We start from the raw sequence: 16,108 nt of genomic DNA, 5'->3' as shown, positions 1-16,108 counted from the left end.
TTACTTAAAGGCCTAATAACTGCTACATATCCATTGCAACATTCTCTCAGTATAACTAAGGACATGGACTACCCCCTCAACAGACCTCTTTTTGTTCAGTTGTAAATAACATTCCTCAAATTTCCTGGGAGCTTCTTCTCTGATCCCACCCAAGTGACTACACACAGCTGCAGCGGAAGCCGTTCTCTTATTAACCCACTTATATGAGTAGTTTATGAATAGTTTTGACTAGTTAGTTTAATGAGATTTAGATTTAGTTTTGATTAGTTGATTAGTTTTAGTTTTGATTTGATTTAGTTAGTTAAATGCAACTGAGCATGTAGCCAAGCATTTGGGGATAAGGGTTTTACAAAGGGTCCAGCAATGGGTCTCTGGTTGCCAACTCACAACCTTTCAGTCATTAGTGCACTACTGACAAACTACTGCATGATCATAATCTCTGCTCATGTTTTACACAATAATTTATGACTGAAGTCAGATAAAGTGTGACTGTGGAAGAGAAAAGTAATGTCAAATCTCTGTGGTTGACCAGGGCAAAATTTATGCAGGGTTCTCCTGTACTGAAAGATTTAGGTTCTGCTTGCTAGATCCACATATAGAAGTATGGTGTTCACTTAGTGAATAAATATAATGGTTCAGCTGACCGGTTAATCTACACACCAGGTTAATTGGTTGGATGGTGGAATAGATGGATGGATGGATGGATGGATGGATAGATAGATAGATAGATAGACAGACAGACAGACAGACAGATAGATAGATAGATAGATAGATAGATAGATAGATAAGAAGGTAGGTAGAAAGGTAGGTAGACCCATTACACAACCATTCCCATTAATATGGAGTTGGTCCAATTTAATACTTTACTGACGCCTCCAAACTTCTTGAAAGGCTTTCCACTAGATTTTGGAACTTGACTGTGGGGATTTTTGCCCATTCAGACAAGTGATCTTGTGCACTGATGTCAGGTGCAGTTGGTGTAGCAATTCATCCTAAAGGTGTTCAGTGGGGATGAAGTAAGGGCTCTGTGCAGGCCACTTGGGTGTGTCCACACCAACCATGGCAAACCATGTTGTGCACAGTGGCATATTTATACTGGAACAGTTTGGAGCTCTTAGCTCTAGTGAATGGTAGTGAATGGTCATCCTACAACATACAAAGACATTCTACACAATTGTGTGCTTCCAATTTTGTGGCAACAGTTCGGAGAAGGCTGACATATGCATGTGAAGATTAATTGTCCATATACTTTTGTTCATATAGTATAACATTACAAACACCTATTATGATCACTTGTATACCCAATATTCATGCAAACATCCAATCAACCAATCATGTGGCAGCAGGGCAAAACATTTAATCATGTAGATACAGGTCAAGAGCTTAAATTAATGTTCACATCAGAAAGAATGGAGGAAATGTAATCTTAGTGATTTTGACTAAATGATAAGTTTACTGTTAACACTCTCCTCTCTCTGTGAACACCCCCCTCTCTCTGTTTCCTGGTTCCTGTGTTGGTCCCTTTTCTCTTTGTTGACTCAGGTGTTGACAGATGAATGACCTAACCAATCAATAGTTAACCCATTGTCTCTGCTGTGTGTCAAGCATGATATATACTCTGCCTTTCTTGGAATAAATGAGAGATCTTGCCATTTGAACTTTGTGTGTCTGTGTGTCATCTGGCAAACTCTCCCAAGGCCTTGGTGTGGGAAGTGTGTAGCGAGGCGAGGACACCTTCTTTCTTGTATTTTCTAGTTCTCTAGTTTCAAATCCTAACAGTTTTCTGGGGTATTGTCCCTGGATATAGATTCACAAATGCTAACACTGAAACTAAGCATAAAAAGGCCAGGTGGGATTTTTCCAATCTTTATCTGGCCAGTTTTGGTGAGCCTGTGTCTACTGTAACCTCAGTGTCCTTTTCTTGGCTAACAGGAGTGGAACCTGATGTGGTCTTCTGCCCTTGGAGTCCATCACCTTAAAGTTTGACATGTTGTACGTTCTGGGATGCTTTTCAGCTCCCAGTGGTTGTAAACACTGGTTATTTGAGTTACCGTAGCCTTCCTGTCTAGCCATTCTCCTCTTACCTTTTGCTATAAACAAGACATTTCTGCCTGCCAAACTGTCAGTCACTGAATATCTTGCACCATTCTGTCCAAACTCTTGAGTCTGTTGTGTGTGAAACTCCCAAGATATCAGCCGTTTCTGAAATACTTTAAGCAGCTCATCTGGCACCAACAAACATATCTTGGTTAAAGTCACAGAAATAATATTTATTACCCATTCTGATGATGTGAACATTAACAGAAGCTCTTGAGCTGTTAAACGGCAGAGTTACACTAAGGTGTGAAAACAACAGGTACCAGCAATAAATAGATCAAACACTAATTCAACTGGAGTTTGTTTCACTGTTTTAAAATACTACTAAATCTCAGTAAAATTTTAATACCAGTAAAAATTTATGATTACATTAAACAACTGCCATTGTTGTCTATTACTGCTAAAAGAAAAGACCGACACTTAAAAAAAACTGGCATATATAACTGGAGTAATTATATGTAATTCCAGGAGTAACTGAACCACTTTTAAATATAATCATTTCTTCCCTTAGCACTGGCTATGTACTTAAAACACTTAAATTAGCAGTTATTAAACCCTTGATAAAAAAAACCTGACCTTGACCCCTCTCAACTGTCCAGCTATAGACCAATATCAAATCTCCCCTTCCTCTCTAAGATTTTAGAAAAGTTTGTAGCAAAGCAGTTATGCTCGTACTTAGATAGGAATAACATTCATGAAATGTATCAGTCAGGATTTAGACTTCATCATAGCACAGAGACAGCGTTAGTTAAAGTAGTAAATGACCTACTACTGGCCTCTGATCAGGATTGTGCCTCGCTGCTTGTGTTACTCGACCTTAGTGCAGCTTTTGATACTATAGATCATACTATTCTCCTTGATAGATTAGAAAATGTTGTTGGCATTAAGGGAACAGTCTTCTCCTGGCTCAGGTCTTATCTGACCGATCGTTATCAGTTCGTAGATGTGAATGAAGACCTCTCCACGCATACTGAGGTTATCTTTGGAGTTCCACAGGGTGCTATTTTAGGCCCACTGCTTTTTACTTTATATATGCTACCCTTAGGACAAATTATTCGTAAGCATGGAATTAGCTTCCACTGTTATGCTGATGATACACAGTTGTATGTTTCAGCGAAGCCAGAGGACTGACAGAAGCTTAGTAAGGTTGAGGATTGTGTAAAGGACATTAGACGTTGGATGTTAACTAACTTCCTTTTAATTAATTCTGATAAAACAGAAATACTATTATTAGGATCACGTGTAGCTAGAAGTAATCTTTCTGATCACATGGTTACTCTGGATGGACTTTCTGTTTCAACAAGTACAGCAGTTAAAGACCTTGGAGTGATTATTGACTCCAGCCTATCATTTGATGCTCATGTAGATAATATTACTAGGATAAACTTCTTTCACCTCAGAAATATTTCTAAGATAAGAAATATATTGTCACTACATGATGCAGAAATACTAGTTCATGCATTCGTCACCTCTAGATTAGATTACTGTAATGCCTTACTGTCTGGATGTTCCAGTAGGAATATAAACAAACTCCAGTTAGTCCAGAATGCAGCTGCTAGAGTCATAACTAGAACTAGAAGATACGACCATATCACACCAATATTATCAATACTGCATTCGCTCCCAGTGGAATCCCGCATTAACTATAAAATACTTTTATTAGCCTATAAAGCACTAAACGGTCTCACACCACAATATCTAAGTGACCTTTTGGTTTTCTATGATCCGCCACGCCTACTTAGATCAAAAGATGCAGGCTATTTGACGGTACCTTGAATAGTGAAGGCTACAGCAGGGGGGACAGCTTTCTCTTATAGAGCCCCACTGTTATGGAACAGTCTTCCTATTAGTGTTCGGGACTCAGACACAGTCTCAGTGTTTAAGTCTAGGCTTAAAACATATTTGTTTACTCAAGCCTACCCTGACTAGACTTTCTATTATACTAATTCCCAGTCCTAATAATCTTTTCTCTCCCTCTCTCCTTCTGCCGAGCCACACACAATTTTATGGAGATACTAGAGATCCAGATCCTTTCTGCCCCTGGATGGAGCACAAATCTTCTCCAATTCCAGACTGCTGGGACTACGGCTGCTCCTAAGGCCATACAGACTTCAATAATGAACTTTTTCACATTATCTGTTGTTACCCAGATGAGGATGGGTTCCCTTCTGAGTCTGGTTCCTCTCAAGGTTTCTTCCTCTTAAAACATCTTAGGGAGTTTTTCCTTGCCACTGTCGCCACTCAGTGGCTTGCTCAGTTGGGATAAATTCGCACCTTTAATATCTGTATACCGTGTTGATATTTCTGTAAAGCTGCTTTGAGACAATGTCTATTGTAAAAAGCGCTATACAAATAAAATTGAATTGAATTGAATAACGTCAGTGTTAATAAAATACTGTATACATGAAGCAGCCACCCTTGCAGATTTTCAATACCATCTTTTATTAAAAATTGCATTAAAATAGGAATTTCTGCCACTTACACAGTCAACAGCAATGGGCTTTATTTTAATATGCATATGTACAAACAGAACAAATATTACAGAAATGTGAAAATTAAAAATCTTATAATCTTATTTTAAAATACTGTATGTTTGGAATTACAAGGTAGAGAAATTTACAGTCATGCAGATTAACAGAAATGTTCGAATTCATCAATCACTTAGTCAAATCATCAATTGTTCAACCAAATGGCTATTAATTTTAGTCAAAACTAGGTTGATTTTGTGATTAGAAAAATATCCTGCATCTTGCATTATTGTCTTTCAGTTTTAACATGCATAAAGTATTATAATCTATCAACTGCATCAGTAGAACAGAAACATGTCTAGACATGTGAAAGAGCCACATATAATACAAAAATAGCTTTCAAAAACCCATACATACATTTTAAACCTTACATCACAAGACTTTTCTTTAGATCATATTTATTAGAAGAATCTTGTACTTAGGCAAATTATTTGCAAAAAAACTAGCATTTTTGTCTATGTATATGAAGCTAGCAAAACTTTTGTTGTATGATTTTATCGTAGAGGTTTAATACTTATATTAGTACTGTGTTATTTAAATATATAATCTATCATATGTTATCTAACAGCCAAGTTCTCACATCCCTCACATCTAGACAACTGACTTCCTTGAAGCCTTGCATGCTGCACAGCTTCTTTACAATACATACTTTAACATCAAATGTCCCAAATCTCTGTGCTGTAAGAAAAGCTCCAACCTTGAAAAAAATGGAATCTGGCCAAATCTTCTCTTAATAATGCCTCAATAGCACAAATAAGGCCTTATGTGTGTTGTTGTTGTTGTTTTTAATGGTAAAATTACAGCAAATACCATGATAAAATACTTCTGGAGGAATTAAGGCTTCTAGTTGATCCAATCCCATTTGTCCATGCCTGGCTTAGTTCCGTGGCTGAGAGTTAAACTCGTGGCAGATGTTGTGTATGATCTTGGGCACATACTTATAGAGGTTGTCGAACTCATCCACAAAGAAGGAGTGATCTTTGTCTGGGTCTGTGGCGATGTATTCTAGCTCATCCTGTGCAGCCCAGGCAATGCCGATGGAGTAAGCAATCACACCTGATCAAACAGTTACAACACTTCCATTTAGTTAAACATTAAGAGAAGCCTTTCAAACAAACCCTGAATGCATGTGGGCTTGTTATGTGCAAATACATACCAAAGTACACAACAAATTCAAGTAAGATATACTATGCCATATCCTTTCATTCTGGCATTGGCATTCACTGGCAATGCCACAAACACGTTCAATTACAGAATCTTCCAGTGTGTAGAGTACGGTTTTTGTATCTCTACAGAAATCATAACCAAAGTGGAGGTTCAGGATTCTGTACAGTATAGTGGATCAGTGTTCAGTTGTGCTGTTATCTTAACAAATCAGTTAAAGTAATAAAACACATGACCCTTCAAATATCGATAGCACTCAGGGAATAACTATGGTCTCTGTAAGTCACTCAGAGTCTCCTTTCTGGAGGCAAAACTCAGTCTAGGCTAGAGTCTCAAGAACTGATATTCCATGGATAAGTGTTTATGGTCTTGAAGTCAGCCTCTAAAGTGGGACAGACATTGACTGGGTCCCCATGTCTGAGTCATGCCATGGGTCTCTAAACTTACAAAGAATTGTTCTGGGAATGAGCACTTAGAGTCTTAGTGAAGGTTAATACTTAGTCTTTGTCTTGGACTTGGCACTACTAAAGGGTCCTGGTTTGAGTCTCAGGTCACAGAAGTTTAGTGTAGGTTTTGGCCTTTGGTCTGAAACAAAACTGTTGTTTTTTTTGTTTGTTTTTTTACCACAAAGTCTTTCTGAGTAAGTTTGGAACATAATACAAGTACAAAATACAAGTAACATTCATATACAGTGAGGGGAAATATGCATTCAGACACTTTTTTTGTTATTTAATAGACTTCCAGTGCATATATCTACTTTACATTTACACACATAATGTCTTAGTACTTATACAGTATATATGAACAAAAAGTATGTATTCCTAAGCATGAACAAAGATATGTTTAAAAAACTAAATTAATAGGGAAAAACGTATTCAGACACCACAAATTAACAGCATTAGAACTTTGTCGCAAAGCCATTTTTGGCAATTACAGCATCAAGGAATCTGCAGTAAGAAGTAATTAGCTTTTTGCAGCAATGTGGTTAAATTTTGGCCCATTCCTCATGGCAATTCATGTTTAATTCTCCAAGGTTATGAGGGACTTGCAATTTCAGAATACTTCATGAATAAAGTCAGGAGATTGGCTTGGTCATGCGAACACCTTCACTTCATCCAGTTATTTTGGCTGTATGTTTGGGGTTATTGTCTTGTTGAAATCTTCATCCCCTATTCAGTTTCTTGGCCGAAACTCCTCTAATATTTCCCAGTATATCGCTCCATTCATGTTTCCTTTGATGATGTGTAATGCCCCAGTACCATTTGCAGTGAAGCAGCCCCATATATCATGATACTCTGTACTTCACTGCTCTTGGGATCATATACACAATCTTTCTTTCTCCAAACATGACAAGCTGAATTATTGCTAGAGAAATTATATTTGTTCCAAAAGAGTTCTGATTTGTCTAAATGCTCTGCAATTTTTAGATTCGCATCTCTGAATGGAGACGATTGTGTTACAGTTCATTGCTTATTATTATCTTCGTAATTGTTGATCCTGCTACTTTCAGGTTGTCTGCAATCTTTTTGAGTGATTGCTGGTTTCTCTTTTTTCCTTCCTTATCATTAGTCTGAGTGTGCGTTGTGAAGTCTTACGTGGCGAACATGTCGGGGGCGGTTAGTTGTGGTTCCATTAACTTTCCACATTCAAATTATCAAACTACCTGTAATGATAGGGATGTTTAAGGTCTTTACTATGGCTCTGCAGCTTTTTTCATTGGAGTGTTGTTTAATAATGCTGTCCCTAAGAACTTTAGGAAGCTACTTGTTGCATGAAATTTTCCCAACCCATGGCAACATCTTTTATGACACCTGGTGCAGTGTGCCCCAGAACATTTTTTGCATGATGTATGCTTGTTCATGCTTATGAATATATACTTTGTGTTCATATTTATAAGAACAAAGTCAATAGACATTATGTATGTAAATAAACAACAAAACCAAAAGTGTCAAATATAGATATGTATTAGAAGCGCACTATAACTTTTTTTTTTTTTTTTTTTTTTTAAAGGTTCACAGGGCATCTGTTTGAGACTAAGGGTGTGCAACCAAAATAGATGTGCAAGCAGGATGTTGTTATTTTCATGTGGGCACAAGTAAGCAGTCAGATATGAATCTAGAATGATAAACATAGATCTCATTAATTAACGTGAATATTGTGGCACTTCATAACACATTTACAGGTTATTAACTGCCTGGTCAGAGTCTTGGTGGTTCATATTAGACAACTAGTGCGTTTACGTTTTGGGAAACAAAACCTTAAAAATTTATTAAAAAGCTCGGGAGCAGGTACATATATCAATATTAGTTTTTGCTGAGACCAATTATAAAATTGCGTGATGTAGCTGAGGTTGAAGTACTGTCAGAGCCAGAAATCACAGACCATGCTGACAGTGCTGGCATTTCGACCTCTGGTGTTTTCCAGTGTTTCCAGGGGCATAGTGCTAGGTTTCTTATTTAATTAATTAACAAAAAAAGAAACCTAAACCAAAAAAGCTTCCAGCTTACACAATATCATATACAAATATGGATATTTGGAGCACTACACAGATACAGAGACAGATACAGATGGTTATTTTGCATTGGCCAAAACTGTGGAATCTTCACTAACAGCTGCTTTCAGTAGGTTTTCAAACAATCCTATAGATTGCAAAACGTACTGTGTTCTGTAACACTTACCAGAGTGGTGCACTGCCAGAGCGGGCGCACGCACATCATCATAGGAGCGCCCATCTGTGATGACAATCATGATCTTACGCTTGTTTGGCTTGGACTTGCTGAAGAGCTTCTCAGCAGCATAAGTGATGGCGGCACCCGTACTAGTACCCCCACTCCAGTAATTGATGCGGCGAATGGCATTTAGGACATCAGCCTTGGTGTTATGCTGGCCAAAGGCAAACTCGAGTCGCTGCTCATAAGTGTACTGCACAGCACCAATACGTGTATCCGTGTCGGAGATCTCGAACTCACGCGTCACGTTGGCCACGAACTGCAGCACAGTACGGAAGTTGCCGGTACCTACGCTGCTTGAGCCGTCAATTACAAAGGCGATGTCATTGGCATTCAGGCATGTCTTGCTGCACACGAGCCGGTCTGTATCACACACACGTTTCACCAGAGGCTGTGCTGCCTTACGTAGAGCAAACCAGCTGGTCACTGGCAGTGAGAAGAAGCCATTGGTCCTGCACACAGCCTGGTAGAACAGAATTAAACATAAAAATAATGACATTTGCAAATTTTTATGCACTGAAACCAATGAACATGATCCCTTTTTTTTCAAATTCGTGACGCAATTTCTGATTTTTTTTGTGTGCTTTTTTGCGGAAAACTACTTGAATTGGTGAAACTGCAATTGCACTAAATTGCTTTGCATAGTCTTTTGCAGTGATGTACTCATGCGCACGTGAATCGAAGGGGCTTTTGGCTGAATATGCATTGTAATGACATCACATGACGCGTCTTGGCCAGAATCTGTGGGAAAATCTGCGGTAATTTAGAAAAATTGCAAGCTCTTGCATATATTGAAGAGTTTCCTTGATTTTGTATTCATTTCAAAATCCTGGAGGGACTGAATAATAATTAGCTTAGCGTGATTGAAAAAACTGGTCCATGTTCTCTGGTTGAGACCAATTATGAACTCAACTGATGTAGCTGAGGTCCATTACCTGTTAGATCCAGTAGATCCAGAACAAACAAACAAAAAAAACCCAAAAACAATGCTTCTGGTTTAGGCAACAACCTCTTTAGGTTTAAATCTGATTACAGATAATGATATTTGGAGCACTAAACAGATACAGATTGTAGCGTTACACCACTAATATAAATTACCTTGTCCACAAAATTGGCCTCAACCACATTGTGCTTCTCGCTGTCATCTGGGCCTTCAATGGTAACAAAAAAGATATTGATGCCTGATTCCCGTGCCAATCTTGAAGCCTCCTCCACTTTGTCTGTAGGCCAGCCGTCCACCAGCACCACAACAACATTGGGTGCCCCACCTCGGTTTCCATTAGCATCGCTGAAGAAATGCTTGTTGACGTAAAAGAGGGCTGTCCCTAAATCACCACAAGGAGGCAGCAAGTATCCAGTCAATACAATACCATTCTGAATACACAGACTTGTTGTTTCAGATGGGGTGCAGTATGGTTTTTGTTTGTTTGTTTGTTTGGTTGGTTGTTGTTGTTTTTTTGAAGGTCTATAGGACTGGAAAATGATTAACTCAAACAGAGAGTGAAAGCAAGCAGGAAAGCACAGGAAAGAATCATAGGTAGCAAGATTTTTCACAAATGTTTCACAGTAAGCAAACATTACAATAAATATAACATGATTTGTGTGTAACATAATAACTAATGTGTAATATATGCATCTTCAGTAGCTACTTTATTATGATCAGGGTCTCAGGGGATCCTGAGCCTATCCTATGATCACTGGGTGAGGCAGGAACACCTGCTGAATGAGATGCCAGTCCATCACAGGACACCATGCACACACACTCACATTTACTCAATCATTTACACCTAGGTAAAATTTAGAGTAGCCTGTCCACCTACTTGCACCTACTGGAGAACCCGGTGGAAACCCACATGGACATATGGAGAACACGCAAAGCTGCACAGAGACAGCAACCTGTGCTCATGATCAAACTGTGGAAACTGGGGCTGTGAGGAAGCAATGCTACCTGCTGTGACATTCAGTGTTTTTTAATAGCTGCTTAAGATACCTAACAGTGGTCAGCAACTACTGGGAACAATATTAGCAATTGGCTTTATTAATGAGCCCATTGGTAATATCCATTCTGAGTTGTTTAGCACTGCAACAAACAGAAAAGTACATAACTGCATTACTTTATAAGAACAAACAATAATGTGCATGTTCTAATACAGGCATAAAGTTCATAGGCACTTAGTTATGTCATAATTTAGCTAACTGAAGGATACTTATATCACACTCCACTCCTGTGTGTTTACCAGACAGTAGGTTCTGTACTGTTTTCCCTACTTCTGACTGATTCAGCTAATTATTTGTTGATGGTCTTGAGCAGGTAAGTTATATCAGGGAAAACAACCACACAGTTGGCTTACATTAAAGTGAGACATGGACATAATGTCTGAAACACAATGTCAGATGTAAGCTAAGTAAGTGGAAAAAAATCCACATTTGGTCAACAGAAACAAAATTACCAGTGTTTAGTGGCAGCCCTATAATTTACTTAACAGTTCCCATTTCAATTTTAGATTTAATTCAACCTCGCATATGTAGATATGGGCAGTGTCAGTGAAATCCAAGTGATAACTGTGGCCTTTACACATTCACATGCTTATGTTGCAGAGAGAGAGAGAGAGATAGAGAAAGTCTAATGTTTCGCCGATGTCGAATTTAAAATAAGCTGCTGCTCAAGTTTCTTGTTTAGTTCCAAGAATGCAATGCTTCTGCAGTGAGTAACTATCTAATCCCTTTTGATTTTTAATTGTGGATAATCAGCTGTCGAAATGCACTGACCCAGTGGAAATAGCTAGGGGGTTTCAAATCCTAGAGGGCCATGACAGCCTCTTTGTGGGAAACTACGTGATCGAATTCGTCAGTTAATCGCACAAGGCAGCACGTGCATGAATTAGTGTTGTTCTCATTAGAAGTTGACAGGTTTCCAGATTGCTGAAGTCTCACAATGTGGATAGGTAGGTAGAGAGACCACTCTGTAACTTTGAGATAACCAGCAGTATCAGAGCCAGGAATTTATTACAGTGGGTTGAGGAAATACACCAAATAAACTCACTGTATGATCTGTACAATTATGATGATAAATATGATGTGCTCATGCATTTTGGGTGGATGTCGAACAGTAGCAGATGCGATGATGGCTTAATTGGTTATTTAATCATTTAAGACTCAATCTACTGTCAACCACCCTTGCTATATTAATAATGTTATTATTCTATTGGCAAATAATTAGTCCAGAATTTATTTTGCTTTACTGATAATTTTTTTTGAAGTGTACTACTATAGATACTGTCTGCTTTTTAGTACCTCTGTTGCTTGCTATGTGATGCAAGTAGTGGCTTTATTAAATTAAAATCAGATCTATGTTTCACTCACCCACATTGGAGAGCCCGCCTTTCTGAATAATCTTGTCAATAGCAGGTTTGAGGTCTTTGGAGCTAGAGAACTGGCGTAGACTGAACTCTGTCACTGGATCATCCCTTGTGAACCAGAAAGAAAAAAAGAACTAATATACTGTACAGTGGTGCTTGAAAGTTTGTGAACCCTTTAGATTGTTCTATATTTCTGCATAAATATGATCTAAAACAACATCAGAATTCCTAAAAGTCCTAAAAGCTGATAAAGAGAACCCAATTAAACAAATGAGACAAAATATAATGCTTTTTCATTTATTTATTGTGGAAAATGATCCAATATTATATATCTGTTAGTGGAAAAAGTATGTGAACCTTTGCTTTTAGTATCTTGTGTTTACAGAACAGCTTCAACTATGGGATGTTGGTGGATTTCCTCACATGAACTGATTGCTTAAGGTTCTTCCACAACATTTCTATTGGATTCAGGTCAGGACTTTGACTTGGCCATTCCAAAACAATAACTTTATTTTCTTTAACCATTTTGGGCAGAATAACTTGCATGCTAGTTAACACTAGACTCTTATTTCAAATGAACTGATAATCTGATAATACTTTTGCCACTCACAGATATGTAATATTGGATCATTTTCCTCAATAAATAAAGTAACAAATATAATATTTTTGTATCATTTGTTTAATTGGGTTCTCTTTGTCTACTTTTAGGAAAATCCCATGATGTTCTAGGTCATATTTATGCAGAAATATAGAAAATTCTAACAAACTTTCAAGCACCACTTTGTTATGTTCTCTTGCCAATATCTTCTTCATATTCTCACTAAAGATTTACATTTAAGTTACATTTGTAGACAAAAAGACGGTGGCTTACCCATACTGGATGATCCCCATCATTGGGCCATTTATGCCTACATTAATGACTTGGGAAACCTCAGACAGGAAGTCTTTCTGGATCTTAAAACGACGCTTGCCAATGCTCCAGCTGCCATCCATGAGGAAGGCGATGTCAACTTTACAGTCTGCAGTAAAAGATACACGCATATCCATGTACTATAGACTCTGAGATACGTTTCAGCCAGTGGAGCAACTTAAGATTAACCTTGATTGTATAAATATAGCAAAAAGTAGTGAAAATGGATGGATGGATAACTAGATGGTTGGATGGATGGCATGGATTTTTGGAGTAGAGTGGTTCCTGCTGCAGGCTGTTTCATTAATACACAATTTTAAAAAGAAATGATCCAATTATCCAGGAATTCATTAGTGTCTGTTTGCAGTGTTCACTATCTTATCGTTGTTGTAACTGAAGGTCAACATCAAAGGCATTCCATGTAAGTATGCATGTGTTACAGGAATTCAGCGGTACTGAAAGAACTAGAGTGAACCTACTTGTGTTTCCCTGAGTGTCTGGAACTCTGGGTAAGGGGTCTTTCCCTCGGTCACTAAGGTCTAGGGAGGAGGAGAAATGTTTTATGTGGAATTAACACAAATGCAGAATGTATTGAAGTCAGTTTGGTTAATTTTATCACATTAGAGGAGCAACTCAACCTGTTATAATGAGTTATAATTACATGATATGAGATCCCTGGTATCAGCTCTGGGTCTTTCCAGAAGGAAAATCTTGCAGTAAGTGAGCGAGAAAGAGAAAGCAAACCAAGCGAACTGCCTCACCTAAATCAAACGGGTTCCCTTCTGGCTTCCACACCTCCACTGGCTCCACTGTGACATTAACATCACACAGATCACATCATGGCACCAAGCATCGAAGCAATAAAGCAAAAGCATAGAGCTCTCAATATCTCAACCGAAGCTCACATGAAAGTGTGACACTGGTACAACTGTGTGTGACAAACTAAACACTGTCACTGTGTCTGATTTTGCTTCTCACTCACTATTCCTAATACTAGTCTCAGGAGAACTAGGACACTAATACAGGGCTACAAAAGGCAAATTAATTCACACAGTGTAAATGATTTCATGCACTTCAGAATTCATACATTATTCTGCAACAGTAGTCGTGTTGAAACATCCAAAGTCCAAACTATTCACTCTTTACTATATAAGTGACCTATTGTGGTGCATCAAAACATGCACTGAATATACTCCATTATTTTTCTGGACAAAAAACAAAACGAAACAAAACAAACAACAACAACAGCAACAACAACAACAACAACAACAAAAACAGATTCCCAAAGTAGAGCACTACATAGTTTCATACATTGCATGATAAATCGGTGGCTTCTTTAACACTTAATTCAGCCAATGAGCAAAGCTTTGCAATTCCAATAAGCTGAATGCTGCAATATGGGGTGTGAAGAGTACACTACCAAGATTCATATCAAAAACTAATACTTCATTTGACTCAGCCAATACTTATCATAACTGGTGGAAAATACTAGCGTTATTATACATTGTTACTATACTTAGACAGTATTTTGGGTAAAGTATTAAGACTTTACTTGCATATTATTGAAATGCTCTTCAGTACCTCCAGGATTTTGCGATTTTGCTATCACAGAAATGAATGCAAAACCAAGCAAACTCTGCAACATTTGGAGGAGATTGCAATTTTTCCAAATTACTGCAAATTGTCTGCAGATTTTCCACAGATTTGGGCCAAGACATGTCATGTGACGTCATCACAATGCACATTCAGGTCATGTGCGTCGAACATGAGTACAGCTAAAAAGGTCTCATTTACCAACAAACATCACTGAGAAAGACCATGCAAAACAATTTCGTACAATCGCATTTTCGCCAATTCAAATAGTCTTCTGCCAAAAAAGCACAAAAAAGACTCTACAAATTGCATCGCAGACTTTGAAAAAAGCTGCAACTAAATCAAGCATTTTTGGCCACAGAATCACAAAAAACACCCTGAAAACCATTACAAAAAAGACTTACAGTTTTTAATTTAGACCTTATAAATCACTAAATTCATCATTGTAGAAAAAAACATGGCTCCTCTGCCTCCCTATAAGGCATGAACACCATCTAACTAGAAAAATCCTGTTGAAATAAGTTTCGCTAATTTGCTTAAATTAACTGGATATATTTAACTAAGCTAACCTGTATTTTTGCTAATGCCAGGTTAGATCTAGCATCGATTCCAGTGGCTAACATAATTAGCTAGACAGCAAAACAAATTCTAGCTAAAGGTAAACATTGGTTATTTATAGGATATTACGAATAATGGATGAGCAAACTACATAGCATTAGTCATAGATATGACTAGCAAACTTGACTAGCAAACACTGAGCCGGCAAAATGGTGTAGTTCCTTATAACATCTTCAGATACGTAAGCAAAGTTAGTTTTTACGTGAAAATATTACTTAAATTTATCAGTTAAAAACATTTACTTTTTCATTTTTAATTCTTCAGTTCATTTAAAAGTAGCAACTTTTTTAGTTACTTTATGTCATGGTCGCTTAGTGGCTTAGTGGTTAGCACGTTCACCTCACACATCCAGGGTCGGGGGCTCGATTCCCACCGTGGCCCCTGTGTGTGCGGAGTTTGCATGTTCTCCCTGTGCTGCGGGGGTTTCCTCCGGGTACTCCGGTTTCCTCCCAAGTCCAAAAGATCTTTGGATTCCCCCAGTCCAAAGATGTCTAAAGTGTCCGTAGTGTATGAATGGGTGTGTGAGCGTGTATGTGATTGTGCCCTGCGATGGATTGGCACCCTGTCCAGGGTGCACCAAGCCTTGTGCCCGATGCTTCCTGGGATAGGCTCCAGGTTCCCCGTGACCCTGAAAAGGATAAGCGGTATAGAAGATGGATGGATGGATATGTCATGGTCACATCAGAATCTGCACTGAACTCCAGTTCACACAATGCACCTCTGCCTAGAAACATGGCCCCCTTAGACTACAGCACGCACACGCCACACTGATTGTCATGTTCATATTCTCCCGATTACTGATGACTCTGCAACTGTCACTGTCTCTGCCACCTGACACTTCAGTACATTTTTGTTTGGATACTTCCACTTTTAACTGAGTAAGATTTTGACACATTATTTACACTTTCTCTTACGGATCATTTCTCTGCATATTTTCTACTTATCAGAACTTTACAGGTAGTTTCTATAGTCCAAATGGTAGCATTTAGATCACAACATGACTAATTTATACATTATCAACGCTATTGCTTTTCAGCAAATTATGTGAACAATGAAATACTGTATATACTGTTTATAGAAAACGACAATTTGATGAATACATTCTGATCA

At 38.1% G+C, this 16,108-nt stretch overlaps 1 protein-coding gene across 16 annotated transcripts in view; it reads right to left on the bottom strand.

The window, feature by feature from the left end:
- Positions 1–4,520: 4,520 nt before the first annotated feature.
- The window catches only part of vit (vitrin), a 38,444-nt gene continuing 26,856 nt past the window's right edge, over positions 4,521–16,108 (bottom strand). For 12 of the 16 annotated variants that reach the window (XM_017461559.3, XM_017461551.3, XM_017461554.3 and 9 more), the window contains 7 exons: positions 13,549–13,596; positions 13,267–13,326; positions 12,749–12,896; positions 11,882–11,985; positions 9,617–9,843; positions 8,468–8,981; positions 4,521–5,681 (listed from right to left, as the gene is read on the bottom strand). In XM_017461559.3, the coding sequence (XP_017317048.1) occupies positions 5,503–5,681; positions 8,468–8,981; positions 9,617–9,843; positions 11,882–11,985; positions 12,749–12,896; positions 13,267–13,326; positions 13,549–13,596 (1,280 nt within the window). In that variant the 3' untranslated portion in view covers positions 4,521–5,502. The remainder of the gene's footprint in view (positions 5,682–8,467; positions 8,982–9,616; positions 9,844–11,881; positions 11,986–12,748; positions 12,897–13,266; positions 13,327–13,548; positions 13,597–16,108) is intronic. The other 4 variants (XM_017461557.3, XM_017461553.3, XM_017461567.3 and 1 more) reach the window with 2 other exon arrangements.

The sequence above is a fragment of the Ictalurus punctatus genome, chromosome 29 (genome assembly GCF_001660625.3).
Source record: "Ictalurus punctatus breed USDA103 chromosome 29, Coco_2.0, whole genome shotgun sequence".
Lineage (NCBI taxonomy): Eukaryota > Metazoa > Chordata > Actinopteri > Siluriformes > Ictaluridae > Ictalurus > Ictalurus punctatus.
This window is presented reverse-complemented; position numbering and strand designations above follow the sequence as displayed.